Below are 14,989 nucleotides of genomic sequence, written 5' to 3'. Positions count from 1 at the left end.
ACCTTAACGTACAGCATTAAAAACAGGAAAATCATACTCCCTACTCTTCTACGGCACTGCAGGAGGAGTTGTGTAGGTGTGTTTACAACAGATGCAACGGTGGTCAAATGTGTCATTTTGGCCGGAGTGCTCCTTTTAATGTAGTGTTGAGACGATGTACAGAGGGGGACAGTGCCCTGTGTGTGTGTTGCTGGGATAGTGTTAAAGTCTCTCTTTAGTGTAAGAAGCTTATGCTCTTATGCTCAGTGCTAAATTTGTTTGCTCTTTGACTTTGATCCATCCCTACATCCTCAGTGTGTTCTTCCATTTTGCCCTACATTCGTTTGTTTACGTGCTTTTTCATTTACTTACTTTATATGTGTGTACTGATGTACCAGTAAGACTGGAGCTTACAGTTTGTTGTACAAACACACACACACACACACACACACAGACACTCTGGAATATCACAACAGGCTCAGTTTCCTTACGTTTCCTTCCTCTGTGTAGTGTATGTGAGTCTGTGCATCACAGCAAATGTCACTTGCTTGTTTTTGTTTTTTTGTTGTTTTTTTTAACCTTCAAAATCAAGCCAAGTCCAAGGATCTGACTTGGGATTCATCATGAGTCCAACAAGGCCCCCTAGTGTCGAAGCCCTTGAAATGCAGCCATGCTTGTGAAGATGTTGGCCCAGTTTTCTTTTCTTTATGGCCCAGTTTAAGCCTTCAGAGCTGAGTTAGAGCTGAGTGCATCACATTTAATGCAAATTTGAGTTTTGGAGACCTCAATTATCTTAAATAATTATTAGACAATATTCACATAGTAATACAATTTAATAACATTAATAAGAAAATAAAACCAGATACATATTTTATGCTCCCTGTTGGGCTGTCTGAAAGTTACGTAGAGATTTCAAGAATTTGAAATTACTAAAGTAAAATTTTAAGGGGCGTTAAGTGTTATGCCTTGACTAATGCACACTTCTTGCTGAATGCAGTCAAATCCTCACAGCAGTGCTTTAGAATCAAACAGAAAGCTGTCTCTGGACAGTAGAGACACTTATATTTACATTTTACATTTATGATGTTTAACTGACGCTCTTATCCAGAGGGACTTACAAGGTTACCTGTATTACAGAGGTGGACCTCTGTGTAGAGTGCCTGGTTGGTCTGGACAGTGGTTCCATCAGGTTTTGTGAAAAGGGAGGAGCGGAGAATGTGTCCCTCTGAAGTGTCTTGATGTCCTCTTTTATAGACGAAGCACCCTCATGTGGCCAATCATGGACATGCACCTTTAGAAACTCACAGAAGACACCGAACGGCAGCAATTTGCACACACTAGACATTTTATAAATACGTCATTTAATAAATTGTCAATAATAAGTGAGAATAATACAATCTTTCACTTGCATATCAGCTTCCAAAAGCAGATATATGATATGGACTGAAAGTTTAGAATCTGCACTTTCAACATTATTCGAGTTTGTTTCAATGAGCTACGAGGGATAAAGAATGAGTGTATAATTACACTATTCTTTTTTTAAAACCTGCTTTGTTTCTTGTTTACCACATCAGATCCAAAATGGCTGTCAACCAATCTTGGGATCCTGACGTGTATCGAGTGCTCGGGCATCCACAGGGAGATGGGAGTGCACATCTCTCGCATTCAGTCCATGGAACTGGACAAACTGGGAACATCTGAACTCTTGGTGTGTTCATCAGCTGCCTAAAAGAGATGATTCTCACACAGTAGCCAAGCTAAATGTTTTCGACTGAAACATCTGCCTCATTTCTGCTGCTTTCTTCTCTCTCTCTCTCTCTCTCTCTCTCTCTCTCTCTCTCAGCTGGCCAAGAATGTTGGGAACAGTAATTTTAATGAGATAATGGAGGGGAATCTTCCCTGTCCCTCCCCAAAGCCCTCTCCGTCCAGTGATATGTGAGTCTGCTGCCAAACGTTTCACATCTTTCTTTTTTCCTCGGTCCCAGCAGCGTCTCAGGCTGGATTTATCTTTTAATAACAAAAATAGCTGATGATACAAAGTGGATGCAGTCTTTATCTGGATTCTTTGTTCCGTATTCATTTTTGTGTCTTTATGACATTTGCCAACATGTACATTTTCTTTTTTGTTCTTTTTCAGGACGGTTCGTAAGGAGTTTATAAATGCCAAATATGTGGATCATAAGTTTGCGAGGAAGATGTGCATCTCTGCAGCGGTGAAGATGAGCGAGCTGTACGAGGCGGTCAGATCACGTGACCTGCTGGCCCTAATCCAGGTGTATGCGGAGGGGGTGGAGCTTATGGAGCCTCTTCCTGATGCCGGACAGGTGATTGTCTAAAGCACTAGTTCACTCACTGGCACTTTAGTGATCCCAAACTTTTTAACAGTAGAGTGCTTATAAAGTTTGTGTTGACCTGGTCAGTAAGCTTTTACAAAGCTGTTACAGTCTTCTCTCAGACTGAATGTGGTTTTACTTAGAACTTTTTGGAAGACGTAGTCTCCAATCTGGAGAAACTCGCTGCTTCCCATTTCTTTACAATGGTCATAGTAGAAACCTGGGATCATCTAAAATCCGGATATAGCCATTTCGTTATATTATATTATATACATAATATTATAATCCCACAGTGTCAGTTGTTTAAAGGTAAAGGTAAAGTGCATGTATTTGCCACTGTAAAGTGTGCACTGTACAGCGAAATGGGTCCTCCGCATTTAACCCATCTGTGGTAGTGAACACACACTCACACACACACTAGTGAGCTAGGGGCAGTGAGTACACACACACGCACCCAGAGCGGTGGGCAGCCAACTCCAGCGCCCGGGCCCTTGAGCCCTTGCTCAAGGGCCCAACAGTGACAGCTTGCCAAGCCCGGGAATCGAACCCACAACCCTGTTATCGATAACCCGGTGCTCTAACCGCTGAGCCACCACTGCCCCATACTGCAAGTTTCAGAAACAAGCATGTTTACGGTGGTGGTGGTGATAGGAGGCAGACTGAAGCTGCATTACAGAAACGTATAACACATAATCTATACAAATATGCTGCCTGATGTGTGAGAAATTGTATTACAGTAGTTCTGAAAGATTGTGGCTTAAACCTATAAACATTCTGTATTTTTGGCAGAGAGATACTTGCAGGGCACTGTAAGACAATAAGACAATTCTGTATGGCTCACTGAGTATAAATAGACACAGTTGTAGTTATTTACAGTGAGCTGCAAAGGTGTCCATACCAGTGACACTAAAACAGCTGGGCAAACATCAAGTAAAGCCCATGATCACAGTGTGACCACATGACCACATGGTCTCAAATCTGAAATTGTAATCTGTTGCAGTGACAGCATTACAGAATGTCCATGGTAACAGTATAGTGTGTGTTGAATATTATGGTACCTGTTTCTGAATATCTTCACACTGCTGTGTTGCAGGACTGGGTCTGGTACCTTTACTGCATGTGTTGCAGTGGCTATCTATGCATTATGAAAGGTGATCATGTAAAAGAGTTAGACTGCATGCAAATCATGTTCAAGGCATTCAAGTATAAATAAATTCATGTATATTTCTGTTTGAATAACTGTCTACAGACTACTTTAACCACCATGATGTTATTGAGAATAGAAAAATGTTGGTTTGTTTGTTTGTTTGTTTTCTTCCCCAGAAGTATTGCATTAGGGGGATTTTATTCCTTTAACTGTGTATTTTCTGACTGACCCTTGCAGGAGGCTGGGGAAACAGCACTGCACTTTGCTGTGAGGACTGCTGACCACACCTCACTGCATCTGGTCGACTTCCTAGTTCAGAACAGGTAAAGAAACCGCATACATCCCAGCAGCTTCAGCAGACCCAACACTGAACTGGGGTGTAATTTATTATTGATATTGTTCTTGCTTGTTTATTAGATTAAGGAATTGTTTGGCAAAAAGTCAAATTAGCATAGATTAAACGCTTCCCCCTAAAGCAGTAATATCCTCACCCATAGATCCCCAAAGCTTCGTTATCACCACCCATATTCCCCAGTTGAGTAATCTAAATGGTGAACCGTATAAACAGACTTGGCTGAACAGACTTAGACAAGACAGGCAGACCTAGAACAGACATAGACATACACTGATATGAGTTGACAGGCAGAACATTCATAGACAAACACTAAAGCATGTAGCCCACATGTTGTTAAAGGGTTGCTATTTGAGAAAATGTGAGAGATAAAGTATACTTTGGTGTATACTTTAAAATGAGTGTTAAAAGAGGACAGATGTAGTCAGCTTTTAACATAAGGTAGAAAGGATGACCAGGTTTCTTCAAATGATCTGTGCTATTTTTTTAAACTTGCGGTCATTTTTACAAGGTGCAGTGATCTGTAAGGAAGGTATGCCAGTTTTATGGAGATTGTGGTTCCATTTTTCCAATTAAGTAGAATATTAATAGATAATAATAAAATTAATAGAAATAATTGAGTGTGTTTGGGTATTGTTAATGTAGAGATGTTGTTAAGTAGTGCCGTGGTCCAGATGGGACGCTTTTTTAGTTTTTAGGAGATGCTAGACTAGCAGTGCTAACAGACTCTGGACTTGGACTGATCTCATCTTGGTATATAAGTGCCAGAATCTTAATTTATGTCCTTCAAAATTCAATCGGAAAACTACTCAAACAACTCAAAAGTACATTTTTGCTTTACAGACTGAAAAAAGTCGTCATGTTTTTAACCACATTGCACAAAACATCTGAATGAGTTTTAAGTGGGGTGAGAGACTTTTCTGGGTGTATATTTACATAGATGAGATTGGAGTCCAGTATGTATTAGCAGTTTTAGCATAGCATCTCCTGTTGCAAATCAAAGAAGCATGAAGATTCTGCTGCTAGATATGGTCATTGCAGAATATATTCAAACACATTTGGAACTCTATATGATTCATAGTAACTGATTAGCCTGCATTATTTTTGACTGTCTAAATCAATTAATACACTAATATTCAACAAACTCAATAAATAAAACAAGTGCTTTATTAGAGGGCTTATTGGAGAATTTCAGCCTTTTTTGAGGATTGGAAGAAAGTTCAGTCTTGTTATAATGATTACAGATGATAAGTTCTACGACCCCAGTAGCAATTAGCTGTTTTCCTGTCATTTCTGTTTCACTTCACAGCATGTAGAACTCATTTCACTAACTGAGGTTTAGTCAAAAGCCCCAGCTTATAGTCATAATACTAAGAGCAGTGCATGAGCAGTACAGTACACTTAACATGACAGCCTTTTCGGTCCTGCCGGGTATGTTTTATCCAGCTTACATAAGAGCATTAGTCATATCAAGAAGCAGAGCTCATGCAGCCTATTAATGTCAGCGCTTCCAGTCTGCAGGGCAGGAAGGCAGTAGATTCCAGTTTATGAGAAACATGCAAAAGTGGCCTTTTCAGTTGTTGCAGTGATTTAAAAAGTGAGTTGGTAAATGAATATTGAATCTTTTCTTTGTGTCCGTCATCAATGCACTGCCCCCCTGTGTGTGTCTTGTAGCGGAAATCTGGATAAACAGACAGAGAGAGGCAACACAGCCCTGCATTACTGCTGCATCTACGAAAAGCACGAATGCCTCAAACTTCTCCTGAGAGGCAAACCTGCTACTGACATCAGTGAGTCGGTCACATGCACACACATTGGTTTTGGTTCACTGTCTATGTTGAGTTAATCCTTCATCCAGCAGTACTGAACAACTTTGTACAGCAGCTCATTTTCTTTACAGTGACGATGGGGACCTAATGGTCGCATTGTCTAAATTGTAGTTAGAACCATTTTGTTTACTAGCTAGTAAACCTACATATTTTATGCATTTTTATACATTTATATGTTGATATTGGTAAAATGCATATACTTTTCTGCCATTCATTTATTAAAAAAAAAAAATTAGGTTAAAACTCTTTCTCAAAGTAGAAACACGCACATATACACACACGTTTTCAGTGACAGTTACATGTGAAAAATGTCTATATTGAGAAAACTGAACGCTTGAAAAGTACATTTTTAAGATGAAAACTTGTTTGTTACAACCATAGGAAAATGAGCCTAAATGCTTTCTTTAAGAGTTCAAAGATTTCACATCAAAATGACAGCATCAAAAGACACAAAGTGTTTGTTTATCCAACTTATTCTGCCAGTGTCCATTTTCAAGCGTTTCTGCCGCTTAGCTAGCTAGCTATGCTAACCCAGTGTTTTAACAGGCTCTTTACCATTATTTAGAACGTTTTAGAGCATATATAAGTAGCTTTCCAATACAACACGAAAAGGTCTGACTGCTGTGTGGCACCATATCCAAAAAAGAAGTGGACGTGCGTCTATGGTTGAACCCACAAATCACACCTTTATGGTAGAGTGGCCAGATGGAAGCCACTCTTTGGTAAATGACAGCCTGCTTAAAGTTTTCCAAAAGGAGCCTAGAGGACTCTCAAAACACAAGAAACACGATTCTCTGGTCTGATGAAACCACAATTGAACATTTTGGCCTGCATTCCAAGAGTCACGTCTGGAGGAAACTAGGCACCGCTCATCATTTTGTTAAAGCCACCCCTGTAGTGCAGCATGGCGGTGGCAGCATCATGTTGTGGGGCTGTTTCTCAGCAGCTGGACTGGGGCAGCTAGTCCTGATAGGGGGAAAGATAAATGCAGCTAATTGCAAAGATGTTTGAAGAAAACCTGTTCCAGAGCGCTCTGGACCTTAGACTGGACTGAAGGTTTATCTTCCAACATGACAACGACCCAAAGCACACAGCAAAAAGAACAAAGGAGTGGATTCAGGGAAAGTCTGGGAATGTCCTTGAGTGGCCTAGCCGGATTCCATACCCATCTGTGCAAGGAGCTGAAAATGATAACAAATACTCAAGTGACTTGTGTAAAATAATTTTTTCTAAAAACCTCTACACACAATCACCAATAATTCTGAAGTGAAAGCTCACTTCAGAATTATTGGTGATTGTGTGTAGATGTTTGAGGCACAAAATTAACACAAACTATTGTAGAATAAGTCCTAATAAAATGTGGAGAGAAGGTGAAAGGTGAAAGGTGACTGGAGTGCTTCACAGCACTCCAATCCTTTTTGTCTTGGGTTCATAAGACTGTTGTTCTTCTGCTCTTCTTCCAATTATCTTGACACCCTCTAACCAAGCATATTCTTCTACTCACTATGTGTTTATTATCACTGTGGTTGTAATGAATGGATCTGCTGTAGGAAGTTCTAACGCAAAGTTACCAAAGATGACCACCCTCACTGTTCAATGGAAAATAAGGTGGATAGCACTGTAGCACGGACACTGTGTAAGGAAATGTGCAGAACACACAACTTTGTAAAATAGAGAAAACTTGACAACATTGAAGGATCCTCATTATTTAATCATGTATTTATTTATTTCTTTGTTTAATCATAGCTTGAAACTGAGAAATTGTACCCTCTTGTGGTCATTTATTGTTTGAAATAACAAATATTAAAGCTTCCAAACCAGTTATGGCCATTCACTTTCCCACAGACTGGGTGCTCCAATATCAGGGAGCTTGAGGCAGGAGGTGGACCTGAACAAGCCTCAAATATATATATATATATATATATATATATATTATTTTTTTTTTTTTTTTACCTAAAACAGAAGGTTTTTTTATTTAAACAACTTTAATGCAGTATATGTTTTTCTGCTTCTGTTTCTTTCAGCCAATCAGAATGGAGAGACTGCATTAGATGTGGCCAGGCGAATGAGGATCGACCAATGTGCAGAGGCTGTAAGTAAAAATGGTGTTCTTTAAAGGACAGACCCGTTTTTAAATACTGTGTCCACTCTAATAGACGCCCCTCCTTAGTTTGTCCACCTTGTAGATGTACAGTCAGAGACAGAAAATCATCTATTGCTGTGCAGATGCATCAGTGGTAACAGGACACTGGTCGTTTCAGTCCAGCAGTGATGCCGAGGTGTTTAAAAACTCCAGCAGCACTGCTGTCTGATTCACTCGTATCATTGGGAGGGGGGGTCCTGAACAGTGAAGAACAGGGTGAAAGGAGGCTAATAAAGTATGCAGAAAAACAGATGGACAGCAGTCTGTAATTATAGAACCACACAGTGTTTCTAAATGGTAAATGGAGCTAATATAATGATATAATGTATTAATAAATACAGTTACCTGGACTTAAAAGTCATATAGTGTGGAGATGTTTTTAAATTTGAATGACCTGGTAGGCTTTTTCATGGTGTAGTGCCAGCTACAGAGACAGCTCTGTCATTATTACATTTAATTTGAGAGTGCAGAGAGGCTATCAGCAACTGTTTTGCCTGTCTGTCCACACTGAGTGTGAGATCATGCTTGCAAGTGGCTAACACCTGTAGTTGAGTGCCATAACCTCTCTCAATACTCAGCTTGAACACTGATTGCAAATCTGTCCTCTACTGTCCCTGGTAGAAACCCTTGTGTCCCACATTCATTAACATTTCGCTAATTTTTAGCATTCAGATATCTCATGAGTTTGTTTGTTTGCTTGTTTATGTATTTAATGGCTAAAAAGCCTAAGAATGAGCCTAAAAATAAGTATTTTACATATTGAATAAAAAACTGGCTGTGGTGTGCTGCTAGACGAACTTTCATTCTTAGTGCTTGAGCTAAATAGAAGTGTTGCTGCTGCATTAGAGCCGTTTATATTTTATAATTTGTAATTGAAATGTGCTGTGTAAATAAATGTGCATATTATTTAGTACATAGACCAGTTATAGATCGGAATAAGAAAGCTTACTGCTTATAGAGGTCTAGAGTTTTCTGTGCTGGGGAGCAGTGTGAGAGTGTACAGTTGTACACTAGGTGGCAGCACAGAATTGAGAATATGGAGTGTAAACTGTAAGTTCTGCTTGTGTGTTTGTGTTCAAATAAGTTGATGCAAGCTGCAGAAGGCAAGTTTAACCCCAAAGTTCACGTGGAGTATGAGTGGAACCTTAGACTGGAGGAGATGGACGAGAGCGATGATGATCTTGATGACAAGGTGAGAGAGACATAATATACGGACCCCCACAATACAGCAGTGAAAGGATTGTTAACTGCTATTAGACTCTAAACGGAGTCATGTCACAGACCTCATGCTGGGCAGATCAATTCAGAGAGTCACACTAGTAATGATGAGCATTGCATTGATCTAGACTGATTGGAGCTGATAAAAAGGCTGCGTTAACTCTCAAATAACCACTCTACAATCATGGTGAGCAGAAAAGCATCTCAGAAAGCACAACACTTCAAACCTTGAGGTTGAACTGCTACAGCAGAGGAAGGCTGCGCCGTATTCCGCGTCTGTCAGGCAAGAACAAAAAAGCTAAGGCTTACCAAAACTAAAACGGTACAGACTGGAAAATGTAGCCTGGTCTAATGACACAGATGGTAGGGTCAGCATTTAACATCAGGTCCATTAACAATGAATGGCCCAACCTGCCTTGTGTCAACAGTCCAGTATGGTGGAGGTGGTGTAATGGAATGGGGAATTGCTTTGTGCACTTTAACACCAGTTAATCATTGCTTAAGCGTCACAGTCTGGGTGTAGTTGTGCATCTCTTGTGCATTCCTTTATGACTACAATTGACCATCTTCTAACAGCTACTTCCAGTGTGATAATCCACCATTCTACACAGCAGAATTAGTCTCAAACTGGTTTCATGAACATGATGATCAGTTCAGTGTTCTTCAGTAGCCTTCCCAGCCACCAGGTCTGAATCCAATATAATGCTTTTGGGATGTGGTTTAATGGGAAAGTTCTCCTGAAATCAGCAAAAATTACATGATGTAATCAAGTTAATAATCTTACTCTGTGGAATCCATCCCACGGACAATTAAGGCAGTTTTGAGGGAAAAGGGAGGCTCTAACCAGTATTAGTACAGTGTTCCTATTAAAGTATCCTCTTTATATACTCTTATGGTCATATACATAACAAGTCATTCTTGTGAGTGCGAACATATATCAGTATAACTGTATAAATGCTAGCTTAGCATATCATTTTATTGTCTTTATTAAAGCACGTAAACATTCTCTATTTCGTAATAAATTCCATGCTTGAAACACCGCTATGGTTGTGAGAAAATGGCTCTTCATTATGTCAAAAAAATTATGTAGAAATATGCTTTTCATGCCGGCACTAAGCAAATAAATTACAACAATTATTGCGTTCTAAGAAATAGGGCTTATTTGCTTATTTCAGCCCTGTGCAGTATTTTAATATCCTTTAATAAACTATTTTCACAGCCCTGCTTCTCATAATTCCGAACAGACTCTTACTTTAACTTCCCCTTTCTCTTTCCCAGCCGAGTCCCATAAAGAAGGATCGGAGGCCGCAGAGTTTCTGTCACTCCTCCAGCCTTTCTCCTCACGATAAGCTCTCTCTACCTGTTTTCGGTCACCGTGATAAGCAGCGTCTCTCCTATAGCTCCTTCACCACTCAAATGTACAGCGTCTCCACTGACTGTCCATCCTCCCCTGTGAGTGACGCCCCACCACTGCCGCCCAGGAACGCAGGCAAAGGTAAACCCCGCCCTCCAGTACACCTCAGGCACCCGCTCTAAACTCTCTCCAGCTAAAACCAACCAGGTAGCTTGCAAGCTTTTCTTGTCCTGGCCACGCACTTTAATATCAGATGCACAGTTAAATCAGCCCGCAGTTATTTTTGTCACTAAGCTGATTTGACTTTATGAGAAAGTGCTGTGTGAAAGAGAGTTGAACTGAGTTGAAGAACAGGATACTTTAATCTCTTATTTAATCCTTCATAGTAAGATATACTGGACAGCTATGCACTTACACAACAGCCTGTCATAAGAGAGTCTGCTTAATGTTAGTGAAGCAAGTGTTAATCACATCAACAAAATAAATACTGAAAAACACTGCTTGACAAAGTGATTTTTAATCTCATCAGTGACTAGATGAAATGTCTGCTCTATTACAGTTTTTATCAGTAAATACTTTTTCATATTTCACCTTAATGATGAAATATGATCAAATGAACATAACAGTGTAATAAAAATGACTGACACTCTTGTGGCAACCAGACTAGTCCCTCTTATTGGCAGAGAGCTCACTGGAGTACCCAACAACAGTAACAATAGTAAGTCTCAAGACCAAATATTTATTTTATTGACCACATAAATGTATATTTAACTGGCCACTTCATTAAAACCACCTCCCTTTTAAACTCACTGTTCATTTTATCAGCTCCTCTTTGTAGCATTGTGTAGTTCTACAATTACAGCCTATAGTCCATCTGTTTCTCTGCATACTACATAACACCACTGTTATGTCAGTGCCGCTGCAGTGCTGAAAATGACCCACCACCCAAATACTGCCTGCTCTGTGGTGGTCCTGTGGGGTCCTGACCATTGAAGAACAGGGTAAAAGGAAGCTAATAAAGTATGCAGAGAAACATATGGACTACAGGCTGGGATTATAGAACTACACAGTGCTCATATGGGGTCAGTAAAGCTGATGCAGTTGACAATTAGTTTTCAAACAGGGTGGTTTCAATGTTATGGCTGATGGGTGTATATAATCTCTCTTTAGCAGTATAAAAGTTTTAAAATGCAGGTGAAATACGTTTTCAATGTGCTGCTCATATAAATTAAACATTTAAATATAATAATAATAAGTTAGAAAATTGAACTGTTCAAATTGCACTATTAGAAGAGCTTGGTTGGAAGGAAAACATATAAAACCAATGTTATCATTAACAATAGCGAAGGGAAATCTGTAGTTTTGGTGATGGACACGGACACTGTTTGGAACAGAGCACTTATAAACCAAGCTAATCCGGTTTTCTCAGCACAGTCAGCTAATTGCACTTCAGGCCACAGAACCGGTTCATTGGGAGGGCTTAATGATGTCGGGATCCGCTGATTGGCTCCATATCTGCGTCTTTTTTGTGGTGCAAGATCTGGGTTCTCTATATTTCCAGTACAGAAAATGATGGCAACAAAGTCTAATAAGTAAAAGAAAAGCAGTTCCATGTGCAGTGATCTTTAGTGTGGCTCTTTAAGGACTTTAGTGCACTGTCAAAATATAGTTTAGCATACTTGAGTCGGCTACAGGCCTCACCCAACATTTGTGATGCAAACACTTAAACTCTATGATAAAAACAGCTATAGAAGATGATATACAGTCACAAAATCATGATATTTTGTATATAGTCTAGTCTGTTTTAATTGGATTCCAGCATTATTTGGAACTATCTATGAAATGGCCTCCTTGGCGTGGTTTTAGACAAGAGTGGTTTATGCATGCAGATACACAGTGCTAACTGAGGAATTACGGCTTCAGTACGTTAGCTGACTGCCTTAGCCTTGTAGTTGTAGTGCAGGACTGAAGAACGACCATGCCACATAATTATTACAGAACAACACGCACTTCCTGCTCCTGATTTAGCAACACAGCAAATGAAACAAGAGACTGTAACTAGTCCAACAGGGCCGCACCGGCGTGGAGCGGTTTGGTCTGGCCATTTGGTCCTGCAGTGGAAAAGAGGCTGGTGTCAAGTAATTTAAACACGCTGGGTTTAATACTGTTTGCAGCACATCCAGCTTAAACATGGCCAAGGTGTTTGTGACAACCATTCATGTAACGTGTAGCTTTCTGATGTATAACTAACTGAAGGTTACTGTACAAATAAAACTCTTATGCTTTATGAATTTATTTTCATATTGAACAAATACTTCTTGTTGACATCTTCCTTTTGTCTTGCTGTGACAGTACAGCCTACGGGACACCAGAGGCAGTATACACATAATATGCCATAATAACTCCACTTACAACCAACACAGTTTGTTATTTATTTTATATTGGATAAAGCTACTGAACTGTTGCAAATGTCACCATGACTGCAGAGATGACAGCCTATAAATTCCCAAGAAAGATGTTCCTAATAAAGTGCAGAATGCAGTCCATACCTCTCCATCTATTAAACCCAATGCATTCTCCCAGTGAGTAAAGAAATGGACGTTTCCCAAGGGCCTCTCCCACACACACACACATACACACCTTGCTGAGGAATGGTGTTTGGCTTCAGGACTCTGAAGGGAGGGACAGAGGTGTTCCTTCCAAGGAAAAGAGTAGCTTCAGGCAAGGCAAAAGAGGGAAGAAAGAAAGAAAGAAAGAGAGAGAGAGAGAGAGAGAGAGAGAGAGAGAGAGGTGGGCTAGAAATAGGAGGAGATGAGAGACAGTGAGTGGAGGAAGGAAAGGAAAGTGGAGGAATTCAGTCAGTGTAAGTACTGCTTTACTGCACACAACCACAGTGCTTTTCTGTTTGAGTGAGATGAAAGCAGGCAGTAGATCATTAATGCGTCATCACTGAGGAGAACAGCAGGAGCGCAGCTGCACCACAGTCTTGTTAAAGGGACAGTTTAGCACAAAACCTAATTCACACATTCTTCCCCTTAGCTCCAGTGTAGCTGATGAAGATCGGGTTATTAATTTTGCTCATGAATCCAACTCGACTCCAAGTTTGCTTGTCTAATAATATATATATATATATATATATATATATATATATATATATATATATATATATATATACACACAAACTATAAATGCTTGATTTTAAACATCGTTGTAACGAACATCAAACATGCAAAGGTATCCAGAAACTCCTCAAAAAGAGTTCAGCTACTTTACGGTGCACCCATTACTGACACAGACATTTAGTTGTGCACGCAAAGCCTATTTAATCACTATAGAAAAGCATTGCCCATATAACAGGATGCTCTGGAGTCTAAAGTCACCATGTCCAATGACATCCTATAAAGCACTGGGCTGTGGAGCAGTGACCAGAATCTCTGGGGTACATTTGAGTGGCAGTACCTGACCTCACTAATGCTCTCATGGCTGTCAGATCCTCACAGCATTGTTCTATAATCTAGTGCAAGGCCTTCACCCTTCATTTCCGAAACAGGTCTGGAGGAGCAGGTGTCTGCAAGCCTTTGGACGTATAGCATAGCAGGCAAAGCATTTAGAGGAGTTAGATAACGTAGATAACGTGTAAAAATAGTTCTTCTAGCCTTTATCAGTATATGTTGTAGCACCTTTTCAGGAGGAGTCTGTTTTTGACTCAAAGCTGAAGCTTCTTCTGAAGGCTTATTATTCAGTTTTTCCATTCCACCTGAAATGGTGCCGCAGATCGGCTACTTGACTACTGAAACAGAGAGTCTGACCAACGGAAACATTAGATTCACGTCTGTCACAGACTGCACTGTTTAGAGCAGTAGAAAATCTGCAACAGTTTTTTGCAAGTTATAGTTTGTGCTCAGTATCAGCTAAGTGCCACTTGAGCTTTTCTGATGTGTTGTGGTTGTAAGGGCTAAGCATGGATATCTTGTATAGCATTACGTGAGGTAGTTCTGGTGTTTGTATTGTGTATGGCTCAGTTGTGCTGTGCTTTAGGTTAAGTATAATTTCACTTGGATGGTCCATTGTAGATGCCTCGTAAATGCTCATTCAGCTGACATTCAACTGATGGTTGTCTATTGAATGTAACCGTGCGCCTAACCCTAGGCCTAACCTTACCCTTGTCTGAACCCTAGACCTAACCTTAACCTAAACCTTAAATCGAACCCTAAACCTAACCCTAAAAGGGTCGGGTTAAGGTAAAGGTTACATTAAATAAACAACTATTTACATTCAACTTGGAGTTCAGTTCAGTGGCATTTATTAGATTTTCAGCTGATTTTAGTTGAATGTCAGGTGAGCATTTACGAGGCATCTATAATGGACCATCCAAGTAAAGTGATATTGTGATATTTAGGAGCTACACTGATCAGTCTAACACCCCCCTCCTTCCAAGGTGTCCCATAACCTTACTAATTTTGGATATTAGGAGACGTATCATATAATATTTAACATATAGTAGAGAATGCATATGTATTTTATGCTAATAAAGGCATAATGTATCATAACATGGCATTGTAGGATGTGCAAAACCCACTTTGTACATTACAGGGAAGAAAAACAAACAGTAACCAAAAAAAAAATCCTAAGCA

General features: G+C 39.8%; 1 protein-coding gene across 6 annotated transcripts in view; it reads left to right on the top strand.

The window, feature by feature from the left end:
- The window catches only part of asap1b (ArfGAP with SH3 domain, ankyrin repeat and PH domain 1b), a 104,774-nt gene that overhangs the window by 77,790 nt on the left and 11,995 nt on the right, over positions 1-14,989 (top strand). For all 6 annotated transcript variants that reach the window (XM_072691029.1, XM_072691044.1, XM_072691061.1 and 3 more), the window contains 8 exons: positions 1,554-1,687; positions 1,823-1,914; positions 2,117-2,303; positions 3,697-3,782; positions 5,486-5,601; positions 7,665-7,732; positions 8,868-8,975; positions 10,280-10,496. In XM_072691029.1, the coding sequence (XP_072547130.1) occupies positions 1,554-1,687; positions 1,823-1,914; positions 2,117-2,303; positions 3,697-3,782; positions 5,486-5,601; positions 7,665-7,732; positions 8,868-8,975; positions 10,280-10,496 (1,008 nt within the window). The remainder of the gene's footprint in view (positions 1-1,553; positions 1,688-1,822; positions 1,915-2,116; positions 2,304-3,696; positions 3,783-5,485; positions 5,602-7,664; positions 7,733-8,867; positions 8,976-10,279; positions 10,497-14,989) is intronic.

Source organism: Salminus brasiliensis, chromosome 1, assembly GCF_030463535.1.
Source record: "Salminus brasiliensis chromosome 1, fSalBra1.hap2, whole genome shotgun sequence".
Lineage (NCBI taxonomy): Eukaryota > Metazoa > Chordata > Actinopteri > Characiformes > Bryconidae > Salminus > Salminus brasiliensis.
Note: the sequence above shows the minus strand (reverse complement) of the source record. Positions and strands in the feature narration are given on the sequence as shown.